Here is a 14,048-nt window from a genome sequence, read left to right as displayed (position 1 = left end):
ATATTACAATATAGTTTTACAGGGGGATTTAAACAACTCTGTTCCCGGCTAGTATCAGGGTGCTTTCATGTTGGACTGATGTGAGTTAGGGGCCTCTCGCCATCTCTCTGTCTTTTGGGAACACACCTCAGGGTAATATTTACAGTGTAAGGACAGCCTGAAGAGGTACACATGTAATTGCCCCCTTCTGCCTCTCCAACCCCACCAACTGTACCAGTCCATGTACAGGGCCCCTGTATGAAGAGGGAAGACCGTTGGAAAGTGTCTTACCATTTACAGGCTCACCGCACTCAGAAGAGCCTAAATTCCTAAATTGCAGAAAAAGCAAAATTTTATCTTTATTGTCATGAAGACTAGAATTGGGACAATAACTACTGATGCTGTTTCTCTGTCGTCGTCCTGTTGTTCTCCCCTCCCCCATAACGCCTGAAATTCTTCAGCCTCCATGGACACAACTGTTGTCAGTGACAGAACACTTGGTAAATCTCGAGGGAAAGAGAGAAAACAAGGGAGGACATGGTTGGTGGCCTCATGGCCACATCACAGGAGAGGGATAAGAAGACAGAAAAATGAAGGGAAGATTTCTTTCTGCATGAAGCAAAGGAGAGAGAGGAGGACAGGGAACAGTCTGAGAGGCTGTAAAGGGAGCACACTGACAAAACAAAGGACTTCTGTAGATGATGCAGAAGCAGACAGGCCTTCTGGAGACAGTGACACTGTGTTCACGGACAGTACCGCAACTTATCAGTGTCCTGAAACCTTTTGAGAGTGCTGTGTACTGGGAGCAATTCCAAGGAACAGGGCCTTCCCTCACCAATGCAAACCACAAGACAAGAAGAACAGTGGATACTAGGAGAAACCACCTTTAATTCCCACAACTGCAAGCAACAGACCCTTCTATTGCCATTCCATACCCAAAGACCCAGAGGACATTTTTGACATTCTCTTCCCCGACGTACACAAATTCGTGATCTTATCAGTGCAAATGTGTTCACTCTGCACTTTACTGGTTTGTAATTTTGCACTTCTTTTAACTTTGCACTGTCTTACATTCAGTAAATTTTTTCTTATTTACTACTTGGTTTATTATTTATTAAAATGTTCATAAAATTGTTACTCAAAGCATAAAGACATCCTTACACCAAGCATTAAACATGTCAAGAAATCAGTTGAAAAATGTCGTAAAAGCATAATGAAATCCCAATGTAAAAGCATATATGGTTTTCCAGCATTATTCTGAGTGCCTAGTTTGAGGCTGAAGCACCACTGATCCTGTGTCTCTAACCAACTGCAGCATTTAGGAGAGGCTGCCCCTCTAGGTATTCATAGTGTGTTAAATCTGTCCATCTTCTCCTGACACCCATGGGTGAAACACACTCTCCTTTGCTGCCACAGAGGTTCTGTATACCACCCTAAGCAGCTATCATATGAGGTAGACATTGCTCACTAACCTCCAGCCTTGTCATGAGGCAGCTCCACCTACCCTTCAGTCTTCCAAATGCAAATTCTATTGTCCTTCTAGTTACTCAGAGGATAGTTAAACAAGTCCTTTTGCCTAGCCAAGTATCCAGTAAAAGACTTCATAAAATAGGGAAGCAAAAGGTAAGCTGGTGTCCCAGAATGACAGGAGGAACTACCACACCATTAATATCCACAGTGGGAGCAAAAGTTCCATTTTTCATGGCAGAAAACAGACCAGTGTGTTTAAAGATCCTGGCATCATGAACCTGTTCTGACCACCCCAGGTTAATAATGGTGACTCATCCAGAGTGGTCAGCCAGGCCTCATGGTGCCATGGAGAAAAATACCCCTTTTCGTTGATGGATTCTGAGTCCTGGGGGGGCGGGAGGGCAAAGAATAGGCACATGAGTCCCATCAATGGCCCCAATACAATTTGGGGACTGCAATTGTGAAAATCCATCAGTAACGTCCTGTGCATTGACAGGGTTTATGACCCTGGGAACAGCACTTTCCTGATTGTCATGCAGGGGTGTGCTACTATCTTCCTGACAGTTGATCTGCAAACACCAAACTGGTTAGCTACTGACTGTAACAGATGGGAGTTTTCAGTTAGCAATAGCTTCTCCACGTTGAAGGGAGTTCTCATGTAGGTGTTCCACCACTGCAGCTTGGGGTGAGCTCTACCCAGATCTGTAGGGCAGTGGCTTTGTCATCCTGAAGTTCTGCTGCCACAGCTGGTCATCCCAGGTCAGCAGTGCTATACTGTCCCATCAGTCTGTGCTAGCTGGCTGAGTCCAGAAGCGGTGGCTTACCCAGTGAAACTGCTTCAGGAAAAGTTCATGCAGAACTAACTGTTCGATGTCGTTCTCCTCTTGTGCCTGTATTGCTATGGCATCCCCATGGCTCTCTCTCAAGTCATCCAAAGCTATCTGGCTGCATGACTGCCCATAGACATGCAGGAGCCTTGTCTATTAATGACTCAGCATTGCAGTGCTCAGCAGTGTTTCCTCCATGCTGCCTGCCTTCAGTTTGAAAATGGTGCTGGGTCACAATAGCCAGATGTATGTTGTGATGAAAGGGGAGGAATCATGGAATTTTTTCATTTGTCTCCCAACTCCAAGAATTCCAGTGGCTTCTACTTGGTATCCCACAATGTGCAGTGAGAAAAATCCCAGAATGCATATAGCGTAGTGGATGAACATTGCATCATGGGATGCCTGCCCAGGATGCTGTGGAGAAAATGCATCGCTATGTGAGTACAATGAATCAAAATTTAAGTATCTTAAGTCAGCATAATTAAACAGTATAGGTTCCCTGTGTGTACTGAGAGCAGTTGTTCCTGATTAGTTAACACAGAAAAACATAATTTGATATAACTTTAAAGTGTAGACAAACTCTTAAAACACCCAGTAAGATTTGATATTGTTCTTGGAAGTGGAGAGGTCATCTGCATCTCTGTCAAGAGCCTGATACTTTTCTTCTCTTTCCCCTTCCCCTCTCCCACACAAACTCTTGTCCTTTTACTTTACAGACTCACCTTCATAACTCCATGTGACTATAAACATCATGCCACTAGAGAAGTTCCTGCTGCAGTGAGAATAGTGACCATGTCTCTGAAAAACAGGAATGTTGAGGTTTTCCTGACTGGTTGCAGTATTTCTGTCAGGTTTACAAAAGGAGTGTTTTGCCCAGGATTTTGTGAATTCTGAGGCCTCCCAGACAGCATCCCCTACACATGATTTTTCAAGCCGCCAGCCTTCTTTCCTGTCCTTTCCACCTCCCTCCTACCTCCCCCGCATCAAATCCACTGTGTAGTGAGGAAGGAGCGGTGGAGGTGTTGCTTGGCTGAAGAGGAGAAAGAGAAGTAGGCACGCTTTCCCTCTCTCCCTTACCTAATTGCCAACTCACTGGTGGATGCCTCTCTGGCCCCAACTTCTGTGTGCGGTCATGACAGGTGTCCTGGTTTTTCCTTTGGAAATCTGGTCACCGTAAACACAAGGGGAGACTTTGAATGGGAAATGGGCACGAAACTCCCAATTGTGCCTTTAAGAATCTCCCCTATGCCACTAGGCAAACCTTATTTGAATATCAGTACAAAAGAAAACAAATTATTTTCAGAGAGGAGAGTCTACTCTGATACTAAATGGTGAAAATATTTAAGTGGCAGTATTGCCTGGATAAGGTGTTTCTTCTTTCTCTTTTTTTTAATATCCTTAGTTTTTAGACCTGTTTCTCCCCCCCCCCCCCCCCGCCCCTCCCCCCTCCCCCCCCCTCCCCCCCCCCCCCCCCCTCCCCCCCCCCCGAACCTCCGCCCCATATTGAGAACTTTTGGGGCTATGAATACAAACCTGATGCAAGGAGCAAAGCAAAGTGAAAGGACTGTTTGCAGGGAGATGTGAATTAACACAACATAATGGGCTATCCCTATCTGGAGCACCTGTGCTACCAGCCTGCTGCCAACTAATGCTTAGATTAGGCTGAGAGGGATTAGTGGAAGTGGCCTACTGCTTAGCTGCTGTTTCTTTTTTGGTGGAAAGGGATAACAATGTGGATCTGTGCAGTCCCTGTTAGCATTCTCTTGCTTTTTCCCCACTGTGGAGTTCACATTTTGTGTGGTGCATGGGCATGCGGAGCCCCTCTGTGTGGGGTCTTCTCTGTGTTGACCTCAAGCACTGCAGAAAAAGCATTTCTGCTGCCTTTGGCACTGCTTGGTCCCCAGAGACTAGCTCAGGACTGGGCCTATTGAGGTTAAATTGGATTTGTCTCACAAGTTATTCTTTGAAATGAGGCTCAGTCAACTTAAAAGTACAAAGTGAAATAAGAGGATTTATTTTAGACATGGGATTGGATTCCTGGATTGCATCAAAGAAATCTCTTAGGGGTATATTTTTGCTTCTAGTGGTGCACACTCAGTTTCCATTAGCATTAATGGGAGTTATGCAGGCGAATGAGAGCATAATGTGCTTAATAGCAAGTGAGCAAGAGGTTTTCAACATTGAACAGGCTATCCCTGCCACCAAATAAGATTTTAGAGAAAGCTGAAGAGCATGCCAGCCAATTATTTGTATCCCTCAAAGAGGCAGAAATTTAGAAGTTGAAAAAAGCATCTCGAGTAGTTTATTTCGTTGATCACTTTACACCAAGTTGAAAGCTCACAGGGTCTGTAAGGCAGTGGTGGGCAACCGGTGGCCCATTAGGGTAATCCACTGGCGGGCTGCAAGACAGTTTATTTACATTGACCGTCCGCAGGCATGGCCGCCTGCAGCTCCCAGTGGCCACAGTTCACTGTTCCTGGCCAATGGGAGCTGCAGGAAGCAGTGCAGGCTGCAGGGACATGCTGGACGATGCTTCCTGCAGCTCCCGTTGGCCAGGAATGGTGAACCGCAGCCACTAGGAGCTGTGGGAGCCGTGCCAATTTAAAGAAACTGTCTCACGGCCTGCCAGCAGATTACCATGATGGACTGCATGCAGCCTGCAGGTTGCCCACTGCTGCTGTAAGGCAACTGGGTTCAATGGAGATAGAGAATGAGGGCCAGATTCTGATCTGGCTACAAAAGTGGGGGAAACAGGTTTTAGCTGTGTTTTTAGTGGTAGTTTTGCCTTAGTGGGATTTAAATGTAAATTCTGGGTGGAGAAGCTAAATGAATTCTTTGCATCAGTCTTCACATTTGGAAAGGGCCAATTTAAAAAAAAAAAAAATAATCCAGGGGGTCTGGAGAGCTTTGTGGGTATCCTGATGAATTCTGGGTGGGGGAAGGGATAGCTCAGTGGTTTGAGCATTGGCCTGCTAAATCCAGGGTTGTGAGTTCAATCCTTGAGGAGGCCATTTGGGGAACCGGGGTAAAAATCTGGGGATTGGTCCTGCTTTGAGCAGGGTGTTGGACTAGATGACCTCTTGAGGTCCCTTCCAACCCTAATATTCTATGATTCACTGCAGAGGATGTGAGGGATATTCCCACACCTGAGCTGTTCTTTGTAGGTGACAAATCTGAGGAACTGTCCCAGATTGACAGTCAGTAGAGGAGGTTTTGGAACAAATGGGTAAATTAAATGGTAATTAGTTACCAGAACCAGAAGATAATCACCCAAGCATTCTGAAGGAACTGTAATAGGAAACTGCAGAACTACTAAGTGTGGTATGTAACCTATCACTTAAATCAGCTTCTGAACCAGATGACGGGAGGATAACTAATGTGACACCAATTTTTTAAAAAGATTCCAGAGGCGATCTTGGCAATTTCAGGCCAGTAAGCTTAACGTCAGTTCCAGGCAAATTAGTTGAAAATTCTGCTCTTTATTGTTCTCTTGGACACATAGATGCACATGATTTGTTGGGGAAGAGTCAACACAGCTTTTGTAAAGGGGTAACATGCTTTACCAATCTATTAGAATTCTTTGAGATGGCCAACTAACATGGATAAAGGTGATCCAGTGAATATAGTGTATTTGGACTTTGAGAAAGCCTTTGACAAGGTCCCTCACCAAAGGCTCTTAAGCAAAATAAGCAGAAGTGGGGGTCTAAATTAGCTGTTGCCACTCAACAAAGAGATCTTGGAGTCATTGTGGATAGTTCTTTGGAAACATTCGCGCAATGTGCAGCGGCAATCAAAGCAAACGCAATGGTGGGTGAACCATTGGGAAAGGATAGATAAATATCACAATGTCACAATATAAATCCACGGTTCACCCGTACCTTGAATATTGTGTACAGTTCTAGTTGCCCCATCTCAAAAAAGATATATATTAAAAATGGAAAAGGTACAGAGGAGGCCAACAAAATGATTAGGGATATCGGAGATGAAGATAGATTAATAAGACTGGGAGTTTTCAGTTTGGAAAAGAGATGACTAAGAGGGAATATAATAGAGGTCTATAAAATCATGAATGGTGTGGAGAAAGTGAATAAGGAAGTGTTATTTACCCCTTCACATAACACAGTCAGTGATCATCCAATAAAATTAATAGGCAGCAGGTTTAAAACCAACAAAAGGGAAGTACTACTTCAAACAACACATAGTCAACTTCTGGAACTCGTTGCCATGGGATGTTGTGAAGGTCAAAAGTATAAGTGGGTTCAAAAAAGAATTAAATAAATACATGGCAGATAGGTCCATCAATGGCCATCATCCAAGCTGATCAAGGATGCAGTCCTATATTTTGGTATCCCAAGCCTCTAACCGCTGGAAGCACGAAATGGACGACAAGGGATTTATCACTGGATAATTGTTTATTTCGTTCTTAAGCATCTAGCATTGGCCGCTGTTGGAAGACAGGATTCTGGTTAAATGGACCATTGGTCCGACCCAGTATGGCTGTTCTTATGTTCTTATTGTAGCTTGCAGAAATTACTAACAGTTTGAGGAGGAGGTACATACATGTTGTAACTAATTCATTGGGACCTCTTTTTACTACAAAAATGGCTGGTTTTTCACTTAAAAAAGAATTAGAAAATTATTAAGCGTTATAAATTCAACAAGAAAATGGTCTGAGCATGTCATTCAATAACACCAATTGTGTTCAGTGTGCAGTATTGTCCTTATTTTAACCTCATTTACTGAGTGTTTTGATTGCATCCTACGGGGAAACGTTCCTCTTTTAGAGATAATCCCCACCCCCCTTTTTTGTATTTATAAAGAAGATCTGACCTTTAAAAATAACGAGGGGAGGGAAGTTGTTTCTTTTAGAAATTTCTAGTGTTTGTCTACCCAGATTTCCCTGGAAGGCTTTTTGGACAACTCAAGAGCTAGTAGGGTTGTAACAATTAGCAAGGAAGTAAAACTGAGAAATTGTGAATAAAAATCACTTTCCCTTTCGCTCTTAAATTTTTGTTGTTGAACTTAATAGATGCTAACAACTGCAAATGTCTGACAAACGATGTCAGGAGAGATCTCTTTATTAAAGATTCAACAGTTTGTCCCTTCAATTAAGAGCAGAGAAAGATCCTGTTCTTTATACAGTATCTGATCCCTCATGAAGACCTCAAGCGAAATCAGGGAATACAATACTTGATGCTCTTGATATTTCTAAGGTAATTGCCTAGGAAGGTACTTTTTTGGAAAAGCTCTTTCAAGCTTTTGGTTTAAATATATGTAAGTATAAAAATATAAATATATAAATAAATAAAAAAGCCATGGTTGCAGTTGTTCCCCCTCTGCACACACCTTCTTTCAATACCGCCTGATTAGGAATCCAACTGGATTTTGTGCTTGTGTTTTTTTTGTGTGCTGATTGGCTTCAAAGGCTTGTACTTAATGAAGCTAGACTTTCAAAAGCGAACTGTGGACAGGATCCTGTTTGCTGATCTACAGAGCAGTTCTCTACTCTACTCTGCTTTGCCTTTGGGAGCTGTATGCATTCGGGGAGAGCGGAATATGCGGGTTGATATTGCAGTACTGATTGCTGTAAGCACAGAATTATTTTTCCTGTTGAATGACTAAACTTGAGAGGGCTTTTAAAATAATGCTCTATGTAAATATAGTTTGTTCACTAAGGATGTAATTTTTATGGTCAACCATTTATTTAATGGGGTTACTGTAAATTAAATTGTATTTTGTATGTTCTTCAACAGGCAACCAGATAAACTAGTGGTGGTTTGGACAAGAAGAAGCCGAAGGAAATCTTCTAAGGTTAGTTGACTGCTTAGTAATACCCAACTTCAGTAAAAAGTGCAGTTGGCTGTTTGATTTATTAAGACAAAAATGGATGTTTATATTATTCTTACTGAATTTGTCCCTAAAATGCTTCCTTTCTTACCGTTGAGACACATTTATAGAAAGACTCCAGTGTCATTTTAGGTATGTATGTAGCAGCAAGTACACAGTATGCAGCTTAATAATAATTAACAATTATCAGTTATTAATTTCTAGATCTAATCAGAAAAAAAAGTATCGGGGGGTAGCCATGTTAGTCTGGATCTGTAAAAAAAACAAGAAAGAGTCCTGTGGCACCCTATAGACTAACAGATGTATTGGAGCATAAGGTTTCATGGGTGAATACCCACTTCGTCAGATGCATGTCTGAAAGAAAAATCAGAAGAATCACTCTTAAAAGTAACAAAAACAAAAGTCTTAAACGTAATAAAAACATTAATAAGGAAGCTTTGCAATAGGGAGGATCTAAAGTAGGAGTAAGAGACTGTTTTTGCTGCTATGCAGCCCTGGAAATCAGAAAGTTTCAAAGCAGATTCTTTCAGTTGGATATTTTATCTGCAGACTGGGCCTCTGTTGGGAAATTACATTGACACTGAAATTGTCACAGGCATTTCTAAACATTTCCTGCTATTTCTTTGTGTATATTTTTATGTAGTAAATAATGTTTTCTAATCCTGGGGTAAATCCTGTTTTCCCAGTTCCAAAAAACACTAACAAACAAATATAGATGCAGGGGTAGCAAAACCCAAAAGTAGAACCACCACCTTGTTTGCACTACAAGAGGGCACAGGTAGTAGAGAGGGTTAGTTCTACACTTCCGGTAGCATGTAGAATACAGACAACCCATGCCCAAATAGCATAGGGTAGTAGTGTAGATGGTGAGGCATGGTTTAGGTTAGTCAAGTGTCATACATGCCTAAACTCCCAGGGCATATATCCTACACGTGGCCATCAGTGCCTTCCATGTCTATAGTGCTAATTTTAGTGTCTTTCTGCCTCCTCACTTGCAGGTGGAGCTTTCCCTTGCTATGTGTGTAGCTACACACCTCAGTGATAAGTGTGGACACAGCCTGCCTTTCTCTGGGGCATGTAGCTACATGTGTATTGTCTGTATTCTATGCATTGCCATAAGTGAAGATGTAATCACAATGAGAACTCTATACCCCCTTGTGTGCCATGGTGTGACACACTGCCCCGGGTCGCCAAAAATTAATACAGAGAGAACAAGAAAATATGAATGATCCAGGGAGATGTAAGTACAGTGGCCAACGGATCTGTGAGCTTCGCTGATTAAGTCACCCAAATCTCTACATGGCATGGGAGAAACACTGTGCTGTACCCAATACTTTTTTCTGTTGCCAATAGTAGCTGCTGCTTGCACAAGTGCCCTAACCTCTGCTTGCTGATTCCTTTTTCTTCAACATTGCCTATTTTCCTTTTACTCAGGGCCTTCTTATGGGACAAGGTCCTGTCCATAATAGGGAATTTCTAAAATTAATCATTAGACGTTGGATAATTATTTCAGTTAAACAGAGAGGTCTCATCTCCTCTTTGTGCATGGGTGTAACTCTGAATAACATTAATGGCAGCTCTATACAGATATAGAGGAGTACAGAGAAGCACGATTAGACACCTGAGATGGGGAAGGACTTGTAGCAATTTAATTGTGGATTGATGTGTATTTGAATTATATATACAATCAAAAAATGTTTTGAACTCATGATGTTTTACAGCTCACCAGCCTATGGAATGGTGTTCTTTCTACTGTTACCCTCCTCTTAGCACCTCCATGCTTTCTGCTGTTTGTCACGCATACTTCTTATGTCTTATCTTAAACTAGGCTGTAAACTGTTCCAGATTTCCTTCTGTTTGTACAGTGCTTAGTACAATGAAGCCAGGATCCTGATTGGGACTTTGGATATTACCACAGTACCAAAAAATAATACCCCCTGTGCGCATTCTAAATGTTGCTTTAGTTTCTGCATGGAAGTGTGACAAAAGATACTGTAGGACACTAAAATAAAACTCAGACATGTTTTTAAACAAAAAATGTCTTGTTAGATGGAGAGTATTTAGGCACGTTTGATTAGTTTGCTGGGTTAGAGATTATGTTCAAAGTCTTGTTTAGTGTTCAAACAGATGGCATATCTGAAATTCAATAGGGCCAGATGCAGGGGTCTGCTCATGCATACGACATTGCAGGATTGGGGCCTTAGTTACTGAGGATTTTAATTTAATTAAGGAGACAAAATTGGTCTATCATTGGCTGTGGAGCATCAGTTTTCAGCTGAGCTTGCATTCCCTAAACTACAGAATTTTTAGACACACCTGCTTGCTATGTCCAGAGTTTTGGTTATCCAGCATTATAGACAAACCTATCAGTGTCAGCAGATAATATAGTGGTTGATCTTCTTAAAACTAAGAATACCCCTGTAGCAAATCAGAGGATGATTAAGGGTCAGGTGTTTGTTAACCCTTTCCAGGTGAAAGAGACATTAACCCTTAACAATCTGTTTATGACACGCCCCCCAAATCGCAGACAGTGGGGAACCTCATTGGCGGTGATTTCTTCCTAGAACTTTAGAATAAACAGATTTATACAACACAGGTATCTTTACATATACTACTAAGTATGTAACTAACAGACTTTCTCCATTTTAAGAACAATTTTTAACCACTGGATTCTGGGAAACTTTCACGAGAGAGCGCATAAGCTACTTTGTTAGAAACTCCTGAAATGTGTTGAATTTCAAAAATCAAAATCTTGGAGAGCTAAACTCCAGCGAAGGAGTTTCTTGTTGTTCCCTTTGGCAGTATGAAGCCACTTTAGCGCAGCATGGTCAGTTTGTAGCTGGAACCGCCGTCCCTAAACGTATGGGCGTAGCTTTTCCAGGTCGTACACAATGGTGTAGCATTCCTTTTCACTGACTGACCAGTAACTTTTCCTCTCAGACAGTTTTTTGCTGAGAAACATGACAGGATGGAAGTTGTGATCCGGTCCTTTCTGCATGAGAACTGCTCCTACGCCACGCTCAGATGCATCTGTGGTTACTAGGAATGATTGGAATATTGTCATAGACTGCAAACAGTCCACATTCCTGACCAGCCTTTGTACTGGACAGGTAGTTCAGGCGGTAGGCAAGTCTACAGCTTGTGACATGAGGGTGTTAAATGGTCACGTTGGGCCTTTTTGGGTTGTGGTTTTGGGGGTCACGAAGGTATTGGTGATTAGCTGACGACTTGTTGCCCTGTGTCTCTCCGCGGTAACTTCTTTCCGGCCCACTCTCAAATTTTTTCCTTCGCTCCAAGGGTATTGAGATGGCATCTGGTTGCTGGAGATCTTTGGTGTGAGGGTGTGTGTTAATGCTGTGCACTCGGTTGGGGTTCTGTTGGGGCAGGTGGCTTTTATTATGTCCCAGTTCATTACACTTAAAGCATCTCAGTGACTGGGTCACTGTGGTTCGAGGTGGTTTATGGAGACTGGTGATGTGTGGAAGGATATCTAGGGCGTCTGTGGCTTGTTTCCTTTGGGTTGTAGGTGGGTCTTTGGGTGCCTCCTCAGTTGTGGGTTATTTGTTGTTGTGCCCTCTGGGCGTATTCGTTCCCCTTGACAGTTAGCTTTTTCTTCTGCCGACTTCCATCCTTGGCTTCAATCTCCCGCACCTCGTATTATCCGTTTGGGTTCCCATCTAGGAAGTACCTCTTCTATTTCCTCACGGATTACCATCTAAGAACTGCTCCATTTGTATCAGGAGATTGCAGCTCGTCTCTATGTTAACCTTTGTTCCTGATATTCCAGGCTTTATAATTCTTTGCATGTGGTAGGTCGTGTCGGCTGGGAATGACACATCTAGTTTTCCCTATTTTTGGTTTCAGAACCGCGACGGGGCATGTTCAGGTGTATCCCCATTCTTATCTGACATTTGGTTTTGAAAAAGTTGGTATAATGTTCATTTTCTTCCTTAGGGTCATTTCAGCGCCACCTCTGCTAAAGGTCCACTGTAGCAGTGGCTCAATTCTACCAATATACTGGTGCTTCATAGTATGCTTGTGTTATCCCAGCAGGCTCTTTCAAATTTTCTAGAAGGCTTCTCGTGTCAGATCTCACCTGCTTGTTAGGTGGGAATTTCTTGGCTGTGGAACCTTATTGACGGAGGGTTGTTAGGTTGGCTGATTGTTCCATTGCTTAGCCTGGTTTTAATTCCGGGCCTGCCTGTGGCTCTCCCTCTGGAGTTCCAGTCCTCCTGTGTGCAGCTCTATGGCTGCTTGCTCTCTTTGAAGGCTTCTCTTTGGCTGCTTGCTCTCTTTTGTAGGTTTCCTCTTCGATTTTTTTCTTTCTCTTTTCTCTCGCCTCTCTCTTTGTTTTATTTCTAGTTCTTGTTTTTCTGTGGGCCACTCTTCTTCTTGTTTCTGTGGGCTGCCTCTTCTTCTTCTTGTTCTTCTTTGTGGCTGCTCTTCCTTGGCATAGTTCTTGCATAAATTAGTTCTATCCGTGTCGTCTATGTCTTTTCTTTTGTCTATGGTGTTGCTGTGTGCTCGCTTCCTGTCTGTAGGCTTTCCTTGGAACTTCATGGTTCTGCGTTTCTTGTGCTGAGGCGCCATCTGGTGTTTACTGCCTGAAATGCTGGTTTTCTCTGTTGTCTCTTGGGGGTTGTTAGGCAACAGGTCTTTTTACTTACGAGCCTCTCCAATAGTATTTAAAAAAGCAGAGAAAACTACTCTTTGTTTACTAAATGAAGTTCTGTGTGGGGTAGTGCTCTGACCACTTAAGGTTGGCTTTGTTTAACAATACGACCATCGTTAATCCTTAATAGCCTCTCTATGCACAGCTAGAAAAGAGCAAGGGAAAAAAATTCTCTGGCTGAGTTTAAAAAATAAACCCTTCCCTTGTTCTAAGCTGCTAGCGAAAGAGAACATTCCATCTTACTGGTTTAGATTCTTATCCCTACGCGCTGCCACCTGTCATACAGTATAATTCCCAAATCTGAACCTTAGCGTTTCCAAAATTTGGGTACCTGCATGAATTCCTCTAAGCTTAAATTACCAGCTTTTAGATCTCGATAGCACTGCCACCACACCAAAATTGTAGTGTTTTTGTGGGCACTCTGATTCTCAACCTTCCCTGGGACCCAAGAGCCCATCCCTGGGTTCTTAAACAAGGAGAGATAAACCATTCCCTCTTCTTTCCCCCTCCCAGTACTTTCCCTTCCCTGGCTATTCCTGAGATGACTTACTGATCCAAACTCTTTTAATCACAATACAGAGAAGCATGTCCTTCCCTCACAAGAGGCAACACGATACAAGGAAACAGAGAGAGTTCTATCTCTCCCCTCCCGTCTCCCACCAGTCCTGTGTGAGCTATCCGCAATCCCGTGGGATTTTTAAAACAGGGGACAGAAAAAATCAATCAGGTTCTCTAAAAAGATAATCTTTTAATAAGGAAAAGGAAAAAGTAAGAATTATCTCTGTAACTTCAAGATGTAATCTTACAGGGTCTATTCTTATAGACACAGAAAGAAACTTTTCCCAGTACCAACACAATCAAATTTTCCCAGCAACTAAATCAAAGTTAACCAGCAGGATCCAACAATTGCAAATAGTAGTTAAACATTAAAAAGCCTAATCGCTTGTTTTTACTTACTATTTTGAACAGAACTTATAGAGCCGTGTGTAATGTCGTGGTCTCTCTTCGACCTAGAGAGCACAAAGCAAAATCCCAACTTACAACTAGGCTTCCCTCCTTGGATTTTTTGAGAGATTCTTGTTTCCTGATTGGTCCTTCTGGTCAGGTGTTGTTTTGTTAACCCTTGTCCATGGTGAAGTAGACATTAACCCTTTAGCTATCTGTTTTATGACAGTGTGCTTTACACGTATTTTTTTAAAGTGCCATAATGCCTGCATAGTACTGTACCTAGAGTAAGAGCTTAGCGCTATAAA

At 42.4% G+C, this 14,048-nt stretch overlaps 1 protein-coding gene across 12 annotated transcripts in view; it reads left to right on the top strand.

Annotated features, from left to right (window-relative positions):
* Positions 1 to 14,048, top strand: part of EHBP1 (EH domain binding protein 1) — a 337,395-nt gene that overhangs the window by 43,651 nt on the left and 279,696 nt on the right. For all 12 annotated transcript variants that reach the window (XM_032763268.2, XM_032763265.2, XM_032763264.2 and 9 more), the window contains exon 3: positions 8,030 to 8,087. In XM_032763268.2, the coding sequence (XP_032619159.1) occupies positions 8,030 to 8,087 (58 nt within the window). The remainder of the gene's footprint in view (positions 1 to 8,029; positions 8,088 to 14,048) is intronic.

The sequence above is a fragment of the Chelonoidis abingdonii genome, chromosome 3, assembly GCF_003597395.2.
Source record: "Chelonoidis abingdonii isolate Lonesome George chromosome 3, CheloAbing_2.0, whole genome shotgun sequence".
NCBI classification, from domain to species: Eukaryota; Metazoa; Chordata; order Testudines; family Testudinidae; genus Chelonoidis; species Chelonoidis abingdonii.
Note: the sequence above shows the minus strand (reverse complement) of the source record. Positions and strands in the feature narration are given on the sequence as shown.